The sequence below is a fragment of the Phacochoerus africanus genome, chromosome 15 (assembly GCF_016906955.1).
Source record: "Phacochoerus africanus isolate WHEZ1 chromosome 15, ROS_Pafr_v1, whole genome shotgun sequence".
NCBI classification, from domain to species: Eukaryota; Metazoa; Chordata; class Mammalia; order Artiodactyla; family Suidae; genus Phacochoerus; species Phacochoerus africanus.
This window is the reverse complement of record NC_062558.1, coordinates 6,788,524-6,807,303: the sequence shown is the minus strand read 5'-3', so window position 1 is coordinate 6,807,303 and position 18,780 is coordinate 6,788,524. Positions and strand designations below refer to the sequence as shown.

The following is an 18,780-nucleotide window of genomic DNA, read 5'->3' as shown; positions in this document are numbered from 1 at the left end:
TCACTAATGAACATAGATGCAAAAATCCTCAACAAAATACTTGCAAGCTGAATCCAACAATACATTAAAAGGATTGTACATCATGATCAAGTGGGATTTATCCAAGGGATGTAAGGATTCTTCAATATCCGCAAAGCAATCAGTGTGATACACCACATTAACAAACTGAAGAATAAAACCCATATGATCCTCTCAACAGACGCAGAAAAAAGCCTTCGACAAAATCCAACACCCAGTTCTGATAAAAATGCTTCAACAAGTGGGCATAGAGTGAAACTACTTCAACATAATCAAGGCCATATATGACAAACCCACAGCTAACATCATTCTCAATGGGAAAAGCTGAAAGAATTCCCACTGAGATCAGGAACAAGACAAGGATGTCCGCTCTCGCCACTACTATTCAACATAGCTGTGGAAGTCCTAGCAACAGCAATCAGAGAAGGAAACGAAATAAAAGGAATCCAAATTGGAAAGGAAGAAGTAAAACTATCACTATTTGCAGATGACATGATACTATACCTAGAGAATCCTCAAGACGCTACCAGAAAACTGTTAGAGCTCATCAGTGAACTTGGCAAAGTCGCAGGATACAAAACTAATACACAGAAATTGACTGCATTTCTATACACTAACAATGAAAGGTCAGAAAGAGAAATCAGGGAAACAATCCCATCTACTACCACATCAAAAAGAATAAAATACTTAGGAATAAACCTACCCAAAGAGACAAAAGATCTGTATTCTGCGAAAGACAATTAGACCAAAAAACAAAAACAAAAACAAAAAACAAAAAACCCCAAACCAAACAAACCCCAAAGAAGTACAGAGCAATAGGCATTTGAGAATCTCCAATGTACATAGCAATAAGATGGCATCAATTATTTTACCGTACTCCTCATTTTTAGTATCAATAACAGATGCCTAGCCCTTTGAATAAATTGGGACAAGGGCAGGCTGAGAATTTTAAGTCTCAGGACAGGAATTTCCCCTGTAAGACATACCAGAGATAAGGTTTAAATGAACCAAATATACATTTAAAGTTTGAAACCATGGATTTATACAAGTGAAAACTAGTGTGACACTAAGTTCTCCTTGGGACACACCACAGTTCTTTGATTACTGATGAAGTCACAGGTTCCATTAAAAGATATATTAATCATTTTAAAGTGGGCATGTGATGCTATCTGAAGCTCCTCCTAAAATCCTCTCTCTAGGAGTTCCTGTGTTGACACAACAGGATTGGCGGCTGCTCTGCAGTGCCAGGATGCAGGTTTGATCCCCGGCCCTTGACAGTGGGTTAAAGGATCCAGTATTGCTGCAGCTGCAGTGTAGGTTGCAACTTTGGCTTGGATCTGATCCCTGCCCTGTGAACTCCATATGCCTCAGAGTGGCCAAAAAAGAAAAGAGGGGGAGAAAACCTCTCTCCAAATGCAGGCTAGGCCAGCAAAACAAAGCTTAATAAGTAGTGAGCTACCACTGCCACCTTGTGTTGAACAGTCTTCATCACACTCACGGTATTGCGAAAGATTACACTTGAGATTGGACAGTTACAGAATATAGCTTTATTTAATAGAATCTTAAATAAAAACATTTACAGTCCACATAACTTATTTTCTCTTCTAATTTATCCTCATAACACCTGAGTCATTTTAAAAAAATACTGTGATGGAATTACAGAACCATAGAAGGAAATTTGAATAATAAAAACCTAACCTCCCTCTTCAAAAATCAGTCAACATTTTGTTTTTTAAGCAGACTTCCAACATATTACCATTTCCATATGACTATGTGGAAGAGGACTTAACTAAAAACATCAGAAGAGAGAAGCCTTCTTTTTTAACACCCAGGGTGAAGGACCAGTGAAGGAAAGACCCAAGCTAACACTAGACACAAAAATACCTTTGGGGCAGGAACAACCTGCAAGCCAGGGTGAGGGTGAGAAGCAGCAGAATCCCCGCCCCTGCACCTGACACATCATTCCTCGTTATCCTTAATAGGGGCCAGGGCCAGGGCCAGGGCCAGGGCCAGGTCAACGTGGGCAAGAGAAGTTGAAGATGCTAATGCCGGGGGTGAAAAGGTCCCCAGAACTCACTACTCCTCAGACTTCTCATATGTATGTACAAATGCTTAAAACAGCAAATCCAACACTTAAAAGTCAAAAAAGAAACTGCCACACTTTCAATTCATGGCCAAGGTCAGCACATAATCACCCCTCCTCAGCTCCAACTAGGACTGGCCCCTGGACCCACTTCCCTCAAGGCAGCTGTCTCTGAAAGGAAAGGGGTTAATGTAGATGGGAAAGCACCCTACTACTTCATATTTTATTTTTTAATGTGTTAAAGACTACGTTTTTTAGCTCTTCGTCTAAACCTAGAACCCACTAACTCTTCCTTAGGATTCTACTCCAAGAATAACGGCATTTGGAAGGAATGACAGATCTATAGGCGATGCTAAAATTAGAAATTTAATACATCGATGTGAATGAAGGGAAGCAAAATCTTCTCAAGTCTTTATAAAACGTTATTTCCAGCTAGCTCCTGAAAGCAATTTGAAAAAAGTACAACAGAAAAGACAAAGACTCGCTTTTAACACAGTAATGATATCATAATGGTAATATAAAAAAAAGAGTTAGGTTCCAACATTCACGGAATTGGTTCTTTGGTAAAAACTGGACCAGCATCCTGCTTAGGGAGTCCGTCCTGATAGTTCATCTAAAATCTTGAGAACTGAGTTTTCCTTCATCCGCCCATTCTCAAATCTATCAGAGACATCAGGCAAGATGAGAAATACTAATAAAGCATCACTGGCAGTTTTCCCGCTCATGTTCTTTTGAAGAATATTCCTGGTCTGGGGGCCATTTCCCACAGGAGAGTGGGGGTGGGGGGGGGTGGTAGGGGGAGTAGATGCTGCTTTTAATTACTGTAGGGTGGAAAGTGTGCCTGGCAGAACTGAAAAACGAATGGGTGGTGGCGACGACCCGGCCGGTCAGTCATGTGTAGGGTCAGTTTGTGAACACAGCCCCTGGGCTGCAACGGTGGGCACCACTGAGGAAGGCTTCTGGAGAGGTCGGCTCCCCAGAGTGGCCACGGAATCTCACATTATCAATATGATAATAATAAAGCAATTCACCTAGTGAACCTGGAGGTTAGCTCCCCTTGCAGCCAGAGCCCTGAGGAGAGGGCTCCACAGTGCTGGCGGCGGGCTGACCGTCTCACACACACACAAGTCTGTCGATCAGTTTTCTGAAGAGAGTTTGAGCAATTCATATTCAACTCAATACAGGACTCACCCTTCCTTGTTTAGGGGGAGGGAGGGGGGGTCACCTAAGGCAGTGAAGCATAACCAGTAGGGCCTCCGTTCCTTCAACACTGGGGGTGCCCCCCATCCAGGCCGAATACTTCGAGCTCTAGGACTCACACTGCTGTGCATGGAATGAACAAATCCTACGTGTTGCTTGCACTGACTCGGTTTTTTTGAAGACCCTGGTTTAGAAGAGCATGAGGCTCAGTGCAATTCTAAAGCAAGTGTCAACTTGTCACTTGGCGGCAGAAGAGTTGACTAGGGGAGGTAAATGTGTGCGGGCTCCCCTCTAACAAGAGCATCGTGACTGTGCTTTAGAATGTGCTTCCAGGGAGGCCGCAGCAAAGGCTCTCAGGAGCTGGGGGGGGGGGGGACATCACAACAAAACCCACTGACTGCTCACAAGTCAGTCCTCTGTCCCCCAGCCTGTCAGTGTCCACCTGAAAGAAGAACCTCCATGCCGGCTCATCTGGAGGGTCACAAAGTCAACACCCCGCGTCCCGGTAGGGACAAGCAACTGTCCTGACAAGATACCCCCTCCCCTGGCCCCCAGGACAAGCCTTGCCTCTCCTCTGGCCATTTCCAACTTTCAGGTCTCTTCGACAGAATAGGGAACTGAGCAGACTTTGGAAAAACGAGAGATTCCTGTCTTTTCGTACCTTTTCTGTAAAAATAGGCAAATTCACTTAAAACCAGGTCATCAGGAGACCCACGATACACATTTAGATTGATGGGCCCCAAATGACTGGTTCACCTCCTGATATTTCTAACCTAGTTATGACCCTCGGTTATCTTTTTGCATTGTGGGGCAAAGGATTCAAATGTCTCTGTGCTGGCTGGAAGAGAAAGAGGCCAGGGGGACCAGAGAAAAAAGTTAGGCTTGTCGTTGAGGCTGCATTCGGTTCCAGAATCACTCTGAGAAAGAAGAGGGAAAGGACAGAGGCACTACCTAGAGGCCGGTTACCAGGGCAGCTTACTCTTAGGATAGAGCATTTTCAAGACAGCCGACGTTCGAATGCAGGAATACAGTCCGTGTCACAGTTGTTAAGAGAACTGCCTCTTCCGAGGTGCTTCACGGATGAGGAGTCCTCAGGCAGGGATCGGGCAGCCAAGGGCCAGACTTCCAATCCTGCCAACTCCTGGCCGGGCCCTACCCGATCTGGATCTGTCCTGAATACATAGTGAGGACCACCATGATGGTGAAACCAGTCAAGAGGCCCAGGTTCTGGATGACAAAGGGGACCAAGATACTGCCCTTCCTTTCATCCTCTTGGCAGACCTCGTTCATCTCAGGGAACTGAGGAAAGAAAAAACACGACAGCTGCAGTTCCTTTCTTAACCTTTAAGTGCAGGTCAGTTCAGTAGTATAGGTTATCAAATAACTGTTACCATATGTATTGTTATATTACTATCATAAGAGCAATACAACCATTAGTTATTATTACTAGTTATTATTGGTTATTGTTTCATTTATTTTATTATTTTTAACTTTATTTTTCATTATTTTATTGGTTACTGGTCATAAGTTACAACTAATATTAGTTATTCGTTTTAAGTTATTATTTTTAATACATAAGATATATATATAAATAAAATATAGCATTGGTTTACAAAGAAAATCAACAGCAATGATCTCTACTGCTTAAATGGAATAGTCTTTCTCCAAGGTGGTACCCTCTAGTTTACAACTAGGGAGGTAAGACCAAGTATATACGCCTGTAGCCCAGGATGTGTTTAGACGCTGGCTAAAGTAATCACTTTGATTAAAAGTATTATTGTGATCTTATGTATTTATTTAGGCCAGGCCATGCAGCGGCTTGATGCAGGATCTCGGTGCCCAGACCAGGGATTGACCTGGAGCAGCAGCAGTGAAAGCACCAGTGTCTGAACCACTAGGCCACCAGGGAACTCCCTATTGTTATATTCCCACCACCCTGCTTTTTTCTTTTTTGGCTGCCCTGCAGCATGGCACTGGCCAGGGATCAGGTCTGAGCCACATTTGCAACCAACGCTTGCAGCAACTCTGGATCCTTTAACCCACTGTGCCAGACCAAGGATCGAACCTGTGTCCCAGTGCTCCAGAGACGCTGCCTATCCTGCGGTGCCATAGCAGAAACTCCTGTGATCTTTTTTTAAGGGGTGCCACACACGTGGCATATGGAAGTTTCTGGGAGAGGGATCAAACCTGCGCCACAGCAGTGACAATGCAGGAAACTTAACCTGCTGTGCCATCAGAGAACTCCTATTGTGATCTTTGAAAACACTTGAAAGGTCTTTTTGCTACCAGAATGCTGTCACTTGTCTGGGAAAGTGAGCAAATGTGTAAGGGGCCAGACAACAGAGCTACAACACTACAATGACTCAAGGCTTCCTGCTGTTGGCTAAGAAGGCAGGCGGCAAAAAATACTCTAACCCTGGGGAGAGCCACCCATAGGAGGAAAGAATCTAAGATGTTTCTATGGGCTGAAGATAAGGCATTGTGGTCAGCACTCTTATCATCTCATCAAAAATACTACTTTCCAAAGTTGCCTCGGGGCTTGGCAAGTTAAGGAAATGGCCTTGTCACTGCAGTGGTTCTGGTTATAGCTGTGGCTTGGGTTTGATCCCTGGCCCAGGAACTTCCACAGGCTGCAGGCTTGGCAAAAACAAACAAACCCACAAAACTGCTTTCCAGGGATATGGGAAATAATACATGTAAATATGCCAAAGAACATGTCATACCAACAAACAAGGAAGGAAACCAACCTTATCCAAGTGTAACAAATCAGGTATTTCACTAACAAACTCAAAACTAATTAAATGGCTATACCAAACATTAGAGAATACAGAACAACACACCTGCTAATAATGTAAAGAGGGGAAAAAAAAAAAAGAAAAGACGTTCCCGTCATGGCTCAGCAGAAATGAATCTATCTGACTAGCATCCAAGAGGACACAGGTTCAATCCCTGGCCTTCCTCAGTGGATTAAATATCGAGTGTAGGCCAGCAGCTGCAGCTCCAATTCAACCCCTAGCCTGGGAACCTCCATATGCTGCAAGTATGGCCCTAAAAAGTCAAAAAAAAAAAAAAAAAAGATAAGTCCTTCTAGAAAGCAATTTGGCAATACATATTAAAAGTCTCAAACCACACTCCCGTCTGAGCTAGCAATTCTGGTTGTGGATAAGGTAACTCCTATCACCAAATAATACTACCAATCAAAGGATGCTTTTAAAGAGTATGCAACATGAAAGATGTTTTGGATACATCAAGTAAAATGCAAAATAAAACCAAAAAATTTATATATTTAATGTGATTAGATTTAAAAACAAATACAATGTACTGAGAGGAAAAAGAACAAACCCCAGTGTTGTTGTTTTAGGGAAGAGTAATTACAGGTAATTTTCTTTCCTTCTTTCCCTCCCTGCCTCCTTCTATTCAATATTAAAGGACCCTGGAGTTAAGTTATTTTCTTTAATGACACGTGAAAACATGTGGTTTAGTGGGCTATGGATCTGGCGCTGTCACTGCAGTGGCTCAGGTCACTACTGTGGCAAGGGTTTGATCCCCGACCTGAGAACTTCCCTATGCCATGGGTGTGGCCAAAAACAAACAAACAAACAAACACACACCCCACTAATGTTCCCTTAAAAAGCACTGAACACTTTCAAGAGGTAAACTGTGTGGTATATAAATGGATTCCTCCATAAAGCTGGTATTTGAAGTTCTCATCATGGCTCAGTGGAAATGAATCTGACTAGCATCCATGAGGACGTACGTTCAATCCCTGGCCTCGCTCAGTGGGTTCAGGATTCGGTGTCTCTGTGAGCTGTGGTTTAGGGCACAGACCTGGCTTAGATCTGGCATTGCTGTGGCTCTGGCGTAGGCTGGCAGCGACAGCTCTGATTAGACCCCTAGCCTGGGAACTTCCATATGCCGTGGGTGCAGCCCTGAAAAAACATAAAATAATATAAGATAAAATAAGCTGGTATTAAAAACAAACTAATAAGCAATAAGGTCCTGCTACACAGCACAGAGAACTATATTCAATATCCTGTAATGAATCATAAGGAAAAGAATATGAAGAATATACACATGTATAACTGAATCACTTTGCTATACAGCAGGAACTAACATAACACTGTAAATCAATCATATTTCATTCAATAAAACAAACGAAATTAACTAATGGCTCACTCTCTGTCCTACCAGCCGATGAATTCAATAACCTGATCCAGTTTTGCCAAGGCATAAACCATGGAAGACTTACCATATCAGCCAGAGAAATATACAGGAACATTCCTCCAGCCAGTGCAAAGATCCAGTTGGCAGAGAAGTGGCTGCCGGCTAAGATGCCGAAGGCCAGACCCACGTAACAGCAGCAGGCAGAGAGGAAGTTGAAGAAGAGAGCCTGCTGGATACTCATGCCAGCGTTGAGCAGGATGACAAAGTCTCCTAGGGCAGGGAGAACCAGAGGGGAGGGAGTGGATGGAAGAGTCATGCTAGGCCCCGGGACACAGAACTGGATGAGAACAGCATGCTTAAACCACAGGTGGAGACTGGATGAAAAATCCAGCCAACCCCAGAGTGGAGGTCATAGCAACAAGACGAGGCCCCGTTTGCCTCCACCCTCAAGGCTGAAGACACCTGCAGGGGAGTCTCAGAAGAGAAAACCATACTGTGTTGGCCTCATTTCTCTTTTGACAGAAGGTGAAACAGAAAGCTTCCTTCCTCAAAACCACAATGAGTGACACTTTTAGGAAAGCTATAAATGGCAAAACTGGGACATGACCTCCCAAAATCCCTGGCTTTTGTACACTCTCCCTCTGATAAAACCAAGGACATTCCAACTCCTGGCCATTCCACTTCTTCTGGCCACAAAATTTCAAACTTTGGAGGATTAATAGGATATACGAGGAATTCCCGTCGTGGTGCAGTGGTTAACAAATCTGACTAGGAATCATGAGGTTTCGGGTTTGATCCCTGGCCTTGCTCAGTGGGTTAAGAATCTGCCGTTGCCGTGAGCTGTGGTGTAGGTCTCAGATACGGCTCGGATCTGGCATTGCTGTGACTCTGGCGTAGGCCGGCGGCTACAGCTCCGATTCAACCCCTAGCCTGGGAACCTCCATCTTCATGACAAATCAGTGGGGTGGGTACCGCTAATTAACCCCATGGTAGAGGTAAGGAAACCGAGCTACAGGATACAGGGCGCAGTGGAACAAACGGAACAAATCTCTGTAAAAACTCCGTCATTTCCAATGATCAGTTTTTAATTCTAAATTCAATGATTATTGAACATATTAATTATAATAAGTGTGCTGCAGTTGGGGGAGGAGTCAGCCACATGAAGGGTGTCCATGCCAGTATCGGAGGCGCCGGGAGGGGGGACGGCGGGCACACGCCCACTTACCTAGCTCGTGTGGGAACTCCTCGCAGAGGATGGCCACCGAGGTGCTGATGCCTTGGAAGACAGACACAGTGAAGGAGGCTCCAATGGCCAGGCCATCAATGAAGTTGTGGAGGCCGTCGCTCAGCGTGATCATCCAGGCCAGCGTGCCGATGTCGGAGTAGCGGATACCCTTCAGCCAGTAGCAGGCGCTCTGGGAAGCCTGCAGATCCTGCAAGAAAGCCCGGCCCCACGGCCTTTAAGTCAAAGGATGGACCTTCAGAGTATGGCCCAGAGTCATCAAGGCCAGGACCGCTGAAAGATGCCTGGCAGCCAAGCCAGAGATGGCCCACTGACCTGGACAGACAGGGAGCCCACGATGACCTTCTCGTCGAGCACAGGGGCCTTCCTGTCCAGCTCGCTGCTGCAGTGCTGAGGAATCATATGGTCCAGATCCCCATTCTGTAGCTTCTCCGTCACCCCCTCCTCCTGGTCCTTCTGGGAAGGGAGCGTCTCAGAGGTGTAATGGCTATGTCCATGATGGTGCTGGAGGGCGGCAGGATGGGGCCAGGTCAGCACCATGCTGGCCCAAACCACTCACTGAACAGGAAGACCTCACCCCCACCATCACAGAAAACACAGGCAGGCACCAGGACAGAAACCCAGGCCAAGCTGTTGGAGAAAGCTAAGCCAAGGGGACTGGGGGGCGGGCGCAGCACGGATGTCAGAGCTGTGACCTCAGGGCCAACGCTCATTCCCACCAGGAGGCAGAGTGCTGAAGTTGCTCCTTGCAATGGCTAACAGTATTCCATCTAGCAATTGTTTCGGGGAAAATTACAGGGCAAGCTCCAAAGACAACTTGGAACTACACTGCGATACTCAGACCTATTTCAGGGTTCCCTGGTAGCCTAGTGGTTAAGGATCACTGCTGCAGCGTGGGTTCCACACCTGGCCTAGGAACTTACGTGCCCCAGGTGCAGCCAAAAAAAAAAAAAAAAGAAAAGAAAAGAAGAAGAAGAAGAAAAGCATCAGTCCTATTTCTTTGTGGTTATATATCATACCCAGTTACCCAGTGAATCCCCATCTATGAAAGGTGTAAAATTCTATGAAGGGAATAACCTATACTAACACAAAAGAGGTATACTGCCTCGTAAAAGGCACAAAGGCCAGATCTAGTTTCTGGTTTGCCCTCAGCCCCTGCTAATCCCCTCCTGAGGTGAAGTGGAGTATCTCCTCAGGAAATAACCTGTGGGTTTGAATCCAGGCAGGCTCACTGGAGTGGTATTGAGGTAACACCACCACCAAGATACATCGACGTGTCTGATGTGGATGCTCACCTCATTTTTCTGCTTAAGAAGCATCTTCAAGATCTTCTCTGTGAAAAAGAAAAGATAAAAGCCCCCGAACACCACTGCAGACTTGGAGACATAATCACGTTCCGTTGGGTTGAAACCAAAAGCCTGTGGACCCGGGAAAACAAAATGAATTTAAGAATATAGAAAACCTTCACTGGTCCCTTCTCATCTCTTTAACCACTTCCTTGGGTCTAGGAGAGGGAGAGGTTGGGACAACTCTGCCCAATCGCTTTCCAGCATAATCTAACCCCTGATGGTTCCCTAATGTCACATCACCAGTCCTGCTTGGTTCTCTCTAGCTTCCTTTCTGATGCAGATGGACAGCTGTCTTTGGAATTTTACTCTCAGGAAGAACAGTCCTGGATTTGGTTTTCTACTTTTAACAAGGACGCTGTCTTCATTTTTCCTGGTGCTTTGTTTTGCTACAAGGGCAGACTTGGCCGGCAGATCCCATCTTTAAGGAGAAGACACGTGTGTTTATTTCCATCGTTATCTAGTATCCCTGGCTGATCTGCCTGTAAACACAGAGGGAGATGGTGTAATTACACCATCTAAAATGGGAAATCCTTTCCCCAGTTAAACAGTACAATTGCAGCATCTTCCTGACCGCAGACCTCCCAGAGACCACAAAGCCGAGAAAGCAGACAGTGTTCCTGCATGTGTCAATTTGGGGGGTTTTGTTTTGAGCTCTGGGAACTTCACTTATTAGGGAGGGAAAAAAAAAAAAAAAGAAATTTGAAAGCAACAGGAGTAGAGATCAGGAGAAGTCCATTCTCAGTGATGCTCCTGGCTCATGGGGGAGGGGGTGCCTTGAGAGAGTGTCTGGTGATCTGCTCCTCAGCTTCCTGACAGGAAATGGGCCTCTTGAATGACCACCGGTGCTCTCATGAACGGGTCACAGATAAAAGTGACCACCAGTGCCAGGAACTCTAGGCTGCTCTGTGTTTTTCTTTTCTATTTTAAAAGGACAAAACACAATCTTGACCCGGAGTATGGTTTTCTGAGACATTAAAGGTCAAGTTCTAGAATAGAAATGACACATTCAGGCTGGCTTTCCCAGCAAGTCAAATCATGCTAGGGAAAAGTGGAGCAGGAAGAGGCAACCATCAGTTCTCCACGCAAAGCCCTGGGATATGAGCTCCTGTGCAGGTTGGATTCTGCATCCATTAAATGGGTAAAACATTCCTTTTTTCTAGACATCACAGAGTTGATCTAAGGATCAACTCAAAACCCAAAACCGTGTCTTGGAAAACAAACTGCGCCATCTTTCTGCCTCACCTCCCACTAGTCTGGGCCCACCCACAGGTAGTCAGGCCACCCACAGCGAGGGTCAGAAACTCCTCCAAAGCCCTGCCAAACCTTGTGAGCACTGCCCTGCCCCCCCTTAGGGAGGGCTTCCCGGTGAGCCCAGGAGACAGGGCAAAGGTGCTGTCAACGTGTGAGGCTGGCCTGAGAAGAAGGGATCTTTTAATTGAGACCTACGGGCTCTGCTGATGTGGCGTTTTTTTGGTGTGCCAAAAGCCCAGAACTGGGAGCCATACCACGATCTAACTACACGACCTCTCTTCACCCAACAGTAAGCGTTTACTAGGTACCCATCTTGTTACCAACATTGACCCACGGAACCCTCAGGACATTGTCTGTCCCATTTTGCGTATGAGGGCCGGACCTCAAGCAGAGAGAATTTAGGCGACTTGCCCAAGGTCAGAGAACTTATGGCTGATGGAGCTGGGAGGTGAACCTGCTCTCAAACCCACTCTCTGCCGCCTCTCCCAGCTCGTGCCTATGCCTTAGCCTCGCTTTCCAGGAAGGGAGGACCTCCCCCCAGGAGACGGCGTGCTCCTGCGTGAGGGCCCTGGCTCGCCATACCTCAGGGATGAGCTGGAAGAGGGCGTTGGAGTAGAGGGTTCCAATCGCCAGAGCTATGAAGTAGAGCAGCAGCCTCTTGTAAAAAGTCTTCTTCATGAAGGGCACCACGCTGGCCCCCATGAGGGAGCAGAGGGAGATGACGGTCACGCAGAGGAGACCGTACCCCCACACTGCCGTTGGGGGAGAGCCAGCCCCACCCGGGACAGGGGGAAGGGCCATGCCCCACGGGACAGCAGCCACCATTTAGGGAGAGGATGGGGGGGGGATGGGGAAGGTTTGGGTGGATATTAACAAAGGAGGCAAAAAGGAGAAATCAGAGACAAGCAGGGAGGGAGAGAGAAACAGAACATTTGTTAGTGATTCAAGTCTGATGCAATTTCCATCAATCGGTTCAGGAGAAATGGGGAGGAACTCGAGGTGGGCGTGGAACCCTGTGTCTCCTGCCCCTGCTGCCTGGTGTGGAGTCCTCGTTGCCAGCTGCTGTGACCAGCAGGGCGGTTGCTGCGGGGTGCCCGGCCAGAGGCTAGCGGACAGACTTTGGACTCGCAGGCTCTCTGGAGGAAACGAGAGTGAGGCAAGAACTGGTCTGTTGTGCCGTCCTGTCTGCACATCCGACCTGAGCCACGCAGGCACTCGGGACACTCCCTGCACCTGGGCTGCTCTGTGCAAGACACAACAGTCACACGTGCGGGGCAGCGACAGAGGACAAGCAAGGTCTGCTGCCACAGAAGTCATTCTTTTTTCAAAGATTCATGGGTTTTTGGGTTTTCTTTTCCTACGGCATATGGAAGTTCCCAGTGCTAGGGGTAGAGTCAGCTGCAGCCTGCTGGCCTACACCACAGCCACAGCAACACAGTGTCTGGGCTGCATCTGTGACCTACACCACAGTGTGTGGCAATGCCGAATCCTTAACCCACTGAGTGAGGCCGGAGATTGAACCCACATCCTCATGGATACCAGTCAGGTTGTTAACCCGCTGAGCCACAGTGGGAACTCCCCAGAATTCATTCTCTTAATGATAGCTCAGGTTTTGTCTGTTTCCATTTGCTTTGAGAGGGCTCCAGTGTAGAGAACAGAGTTCCAAGACCACTCCATCCAAAAAATACTTCCTCTGCCATTTCCCAGAGTCACACACTCTAGGCAGGATCAAAGTAAGCCAGGCCTGGGCCTCTCCTGGAAGCCCAGGGGCAGAGTGGGGACTGTCATTCTATTCCCATTCAACAGGCAACACAGCATTTCATTTCCATTTCTTGGAAGAAAAAAAAAATTAACAAATTTAATTTCTGGAGCTGAAAAAAATAGCCCAAGATGAGGTCTGCCCTGAGAAGTGCTTGCTAGATTCACACCTTACACCAGGCTCATCTCTCCTTATGAAGAGGGAGCAGGCCAGGCGTGGGAAGCTGCCAACACAGGCTCTTTATGGAAGGTGGCTGCTGTCATTCCCAAAAGAGGCCCACACGTCACCCACCTGAGCTGACAGGTGGGCAGACTGTCACTTTGGGTCTTTTTTTTTTAGCTCCTCATTGGTTACAATCAAAAAAACAAAATTAACAAACATTTCATAACAGTCAAGGAAGGGCACCAGGAAGTCAGTCTCATCAGGACAAAGTCAAGATGCAAGGTGTGAAGAACCATGGGTCCCTTTCCTTTAGTTTGCAATTTTAATTTCGCTTTTTTTTTTGTTCAGCAGTCTTTTTTTCTTTTTCTTTCTCTCTCTTTTTTTTTTTTTTTTTTTTTTGCTATTTTAGGGCCGCACCTGCAGCATATGGAAGTTCCCAGGCTAGGGGTCAAATTGGAGTTATAGCTGCCCACCTACGCCACAGCCACACAGGATTTCGAGCTGCATCTGCAACCTACTCCACAGCACACGGCAAGGCCGGCTCCTTAACCCCGACTGAGGCCAGATATCGAATCCACAACCTCATGGATACTAGTCAGGTTCGTTAACCGCTGAGCTATGAAGGGAACTCCCTTGTTCAGCAGTCTTCATTCTGTGTTTGGCTCCTCCACTATGGATTATGTCCTGCTTAAAAAAAAGGAGTACGTACTTCTCAGGCCAATTCAGCTTTTCAGTTGGTAACCTCTTTCCTTTCACCTCACTGGAGGTGGACAATCTCCTGGTGGCCACACCTGAGTACTGCCACAGCGGCTTCTTAGAACAGAGAGGGGTCCAGAGGACCAAGGGCAGGGACAGCCAGCACCGTGCAGCTTTCCCTCTGAACCCTGCCACTGGGGCTTAGAACAGGCACTGACGGAGGAAGGAGGCTGAGGTCCCCGAGACAGGGGGCACATGCTAAGCACCTTGCACCTGACATCCCCTGAAGAGGCCAGAGGCAAACCTGGTGCCCCAGGAACGAAAGGAGCCCTTGAGATCCAGAGGCAGAAGTCATTGGCGTCCCTTGACATGAGGGAAAGGTTAACGTTTCAGGTGGCAGCTGTCAGGTGCCTTTGAGCACAGGGTGGGGGCGGGGGCGCCCCGGGGAGAGAGGACGCGCAGGGTTCTATTCTACTGCACCTCTGGGATGAGCTGGAAGAGCGCATTAGAGAGCAGCGTTCCAATGGACAGGGCGATGAAGTAAGTGAGCACACGGCTGAAAAATGCTTTCTCTGTGCACGGCAGGACGAGGACTCCCAGGAGAGAGGCCAGGTTAATCAGTGAGACACTGAGGAAACCAAAGCCCCACACTGTGGAGGAACAAGAAGAGACGAGGGCCTCCATTACTAGGGGTGAGGGTGTGCCTGCTGCCGGGGGCAGCTTATTGTGAACTTGGGGTGATCGGGGCAGACAGAGATCCGTCACCCGTTGGTAAAGGTGTGTCAAGTCCCTCTCTTGCTAGGTGCTGTGAAGCCTAAAAAACACGCCAAAGACGCCATCCAAAAGGAGCTTACCTTTTCGATGGAGAGGCAGGTGACAAGGTGAAAGGCTAAAGACCATAGGAGTTAAATAACGATAGCGGGAAATGATGAGGGGGCATGACATAGGTGCCACATGCAAGGTACCCAGTGTTGGGACAGCTCGCAGCAGCAGGACAGGATTTCACAAGGGTGATCCAGGCCCGAGGGAACCGGGTGCATGCAGATCCCAGGAGTCCACTGTGGCTGGAGCAGAGGTACCCGGCAGGCAGGGGAGAAGGATGAAGTGGGCAGACTGTCAAAGGCCTTAAATGCTAAATTGAGAAGCCAAGGTGTTGGCCCCCTTGTAGATCTTTTTTTTTTTAATTTTTATTTTTCTTTGCAGGCTGCATCTGTGGCATATGGAGGCTCCCAGGCTAGGGGTCCAAATCAGAGCTGCAGCTGCTGGCCTACACCACAGCCACAGCCACAGCCAAGCAGGACTGAGCCTCGAATGCGACCTACACCACAGCTCACGGCAACGCCGGATCCTTAACCCACCGAGTGGGGCCAGGGATCAAAACTGCATCCTCATGGATGGATACTTAGTTGGGTTTGAGCCACAAGAACTCTGGTCCCCTTGTGTTTTAATGAAAACCCAAATGGAAGAGGGGTGAGAAAGAGTACCTCCAGGCTGTTCCAAAAGCACCAGCCACGCTGCCCAGTTTGGCAACGCGCTGACTGGTCTTGTAAGCACAAGATACAGGCACATTCATTATTCCAACTCACCCTTCCTGATGATGATAAGACGAAGGTAACCAGTTAAACATTCAGCGGGCAGCTCTATCTGATCAGCCCAGCGGTCCTCGTGCAGATAGGCACGGACGCCAGGCCCTGCCTTCCCGTCCCCGGCTCACCTTCAACTGAGCTGGGCCTCCCCTCTTCCGTCTTCTTGTTCTCCTCGTTCTCTTGGTTCTTAGAGGAGCAGGCCTGGGAATCGAGCTGCTGGAGGATGGTGGGGCAGAACTCCTGGAACTCAGGTCCTCTAATTCGAGACTGGTCGCTGAGGTTGTGGGCAGCGAAGAGGTCTCCAGAACTGAAGCACTGAAACCAATTGGGGGACAGGGGGCAAAAAGTCTCTTAGGACCCAAGTCACATGCCTGGCCCCTGACGAGCCTTCCAAGAGGGAAAACAAGATGGAACTGTCCCAATTTCATGGACTCTGCAAACTAATTTCCAAGGTTCAGAGCAAAGTGGTCCCTACCTAAACTTGAAAAACTGATAAGTAATCTTTGGGACCGGCCATCCACACATACCTTTCACACAGCCATCTGTAAATGGCTACCCAGAAGTTCTGGGAACAACTGAATTCCAATCATTATGACCAGGGTGTGGTTGCTGGAAAACATGCCTCTATTTGCATACCTGAAGATACAGCCTCATCCAGATACCAAATCTGGCTCCACACTGCACGGCCCAGGGAGCTATTATTGTAAAATGCAGATGTCAGATACTTCTCTTTGGTAATTGAGCACAGGCATCTAAGGGGAACAGTAGTCTCCTTGACCGACACACAGTGCTGTCCCCAGGCTGCAGAACGTGCTGGCACAGACTGGGGAAGGAAGGAGGGGAGATCGCGAGGCTCAAGACCTGCCACGGAGCAAGTGTGGGCTGGCCCGCGGACGAGAGCCCTCGGTCCACTTGGGAGGCATCAGCTAAGTGGAGCTCACATACCGGTCCTGTGAAACACTGCCATTTCACTTGTAATTATACGCTTAACACATCAGTCTAGCCGAGGGTTTATGTGGGTCTGTCTCTAAGAGAGCCAGCCCTTTGGGAGTGCTGACCAGTGAGAGTTTCTGGCCCTACAAAGCTGGAGGCTGGACTCAGTGACCCCAAGATTCTGCTGCTGCACCAGGTGTGCTGAGGTCTGGCTGACCAGCCCCGCCCCCCACCCACACCCCTGTGGTTCTGTATCTATGGCACACGGTCCCTCACTCCTGGCCATTCCGAACTCTGCTCTCCTTCAAGGCGAAGCTCCAGGGCACCTCACCTGCAAAGGTTCCATGACCACCTAGAGCACACTCACCCTCTTCTCTCATTTCTGAATCCTACAATGACTGTCCAACCCACGGCAGCTAACTTTGTTTTTGGTTGGTTGAGCTCCCCATCTTGATGGTCAACTCCCCAAACAGGACTCATTTTTCTCTATTTCTCACCACACTCGGCACAGGGAGCAAAGCAGAAATATATATAATGACTTCTGTTTGGCTGTCACAAACAGGGCCTCTGACTCTGACGAGCCAAGGTAACTGGAACGAAGAACAAAGAACCAGATGCCAAAAGCCCCAAGTCCTTTTTTTTTGGGGGGGGGTCTTTTTAGGTCCTCACCTGCGGCATATGGAGGTTCCCAGGCTAGGGGTCCAATCGGAGCTGTTGCCACTGGCCTATGCCACAGCCACAGCAATGCAGGATCCGAGCCGCGTCTGCAACCTATACCACAGCTCACAGCAACGCCAGATCCTTAACCCACTAAGCAAGGGTAGGGATTTAACCCACAACCTCATGGTTCCTAGTTAGATTCGTTAACCACTGAGCCACGACAGGAACTCCTAAAAGCCCCAAGTCTTAATCCTGGGTCCCTCCAGGGCTTGCTGTGGGACACTCAGAATCTCGGTATACACAGGACATGGTGATTTTTCCATCTGCGCCTCCAGGCTCACCTGGGAGAGTAGGCAAAGGGCTTTGTAGAAACTCCATCAGAAACACTAGCTGGCCTGGGAGCCCCTGCTGACTGGCTGTTCCAGGAGATCTCCGTATAGCTCTGAGGAAGGGTCTAGAGGGCTGAGAACCTCTACTTCGTGGCTGCCCTTTGCCAAGGACTTCAGTACACCCACGGAAGAGGCTGGAGGTGCTGGTGGAGACTCACACCAGCTGATCCAGGCAACGGGGAGAGAGTGGCCTCTCTGCTCTGTCATCAAGGCCTGCCTGTCCCCACCTAGACTGTGAACCTCAAGAATGCAGAGACAGGGCTGGGCAGGGCTGGGAGCCTTACCGTTGAGAGGTTCCTCTGTTCTTGCACAGACTGGGAGACGTTGGCCCGGCTCACTCCCACATTGAGGCGGTTGAGCAGGGTCTTGAGCTGCTGCAGGCTGAGGCTGTCACCTTCCCCGTAGCGGTGCATGAGGTCCTGCAGGAAAGAGGCTGCGCTGATGGCAGGCATCCCGGTGGACACAGCGCGCGCCTCGGGAACAGCTATGCATATGCTGAGTAGAGTCAGCAGGAAGCAGTGAGGGAGAGCTGGGTGCAGCGGCTTCATGGTGACAGGTGAACCTGGAAGAGCAAAAAGCCAGATGAGGGCAAGGTTTAGAGACCCACCCTTGTGTCCACAGGCAACCAGGCCAGGCCCAGTCACATTCCAAACAGGAGCAGTCCCTCCTTAGACTTGGAACCCAGTCAGTATGGGAGCGGACTCCTCACCCCTTCTCTAATGCCTCTGCGTAGCTTCTGAGAAACATTCTTCTTTTGAAACAGAATTTAAAAAGATAAAAGGACAAATTTAGCAAGTTTGACTAAATTTAAAAAGAAAAAAAAGCAGAAAAACCATGTGCTTACACTTTTAAAGTCCTTACTTATCTTTTTAGAGATGTTGAAATCACCATGGATGAAATAGCTTACTTGGGATTTACTTCAAAATAACAAAGGAGAGGGTATTTGCATTAGAGTACAGATGAGACAAGATTGGGCAGGAGGTGGTAACTGGTGGAACCGAGTAGATGGAAATTAATTATACTAATCTATCTACTTTCAAATGTTTGAAATTCTCCAAACAAAAATTTTACAAAATAAACCACAACTAGAAGGTGGGAAAAATACGTGGGAAAAATCAGACGCTGTCAAATTTGCCAAAGAGTTATTTCTATCCTGCCTAAATGGGTAGGAAAAAATACTTAGTCTCTCTGATTTGTTAAGAATGCAAATTTAGGAGTTCCTTGGTGGTACAGTGGGTTAAGGATCAGGCAATTGTCGATGCTGTGGTGCAGGTTTGATCCCTAGCC

The 18,780-nt window shown here is 48.0% G+C and overlaps 1 protein-coding gene across 1 annotated transcript in view; it reads right to left on the bottom strand.

Annotated features, from left to right (window-relative positions):
• Positions 1-1,550: 1,550 nt before the first annotated feature.
• SLC39A14 (solute carrier family 39 member 14) overlaps positions 1,551-18,780 on the bottom strand; it is a 47,656-nt gene continuing 30,426 nt past the window's right edge. Inside the window, exons 2-9 of the mRNA XM_047760521.1 lie at positions 17,778-18,055; positions 15,640-15,826; positions 11,891-12,060; positions 10,004-10,126; positions 9,024-9,212; positions 8,691-8,898; positions 7,551-7,735; positions 1,551-4,600 (exon numbers count right to left, since the gene is read on the bottom strand). Of these exons, the coding sequence (XP_047616477.1) occupies positions 4,454-4,600; positions 7,551-7,735; positions 8,691-8,898; positions 9,024-9,212; positions 10,004-10,126; positions 11,891-12,060; positions 15,640-15,826; positions 17,778-18,041 (1,473 nt within the window). The 5' untranslated portion in view covers positions 18,042-18,055 and the 3' untranslated portion in view covers positions 1,551-4,453. The remainder of the gene's footprint in view (positions 4,601-7,550; positions 7,736-8,690; positions 8,899-9,023; positions 9,213-10,003; positions 10,127-11,890; positions 12,061-15,639; positions 15,827-17,777; positions 18,056-18,780) is intronic.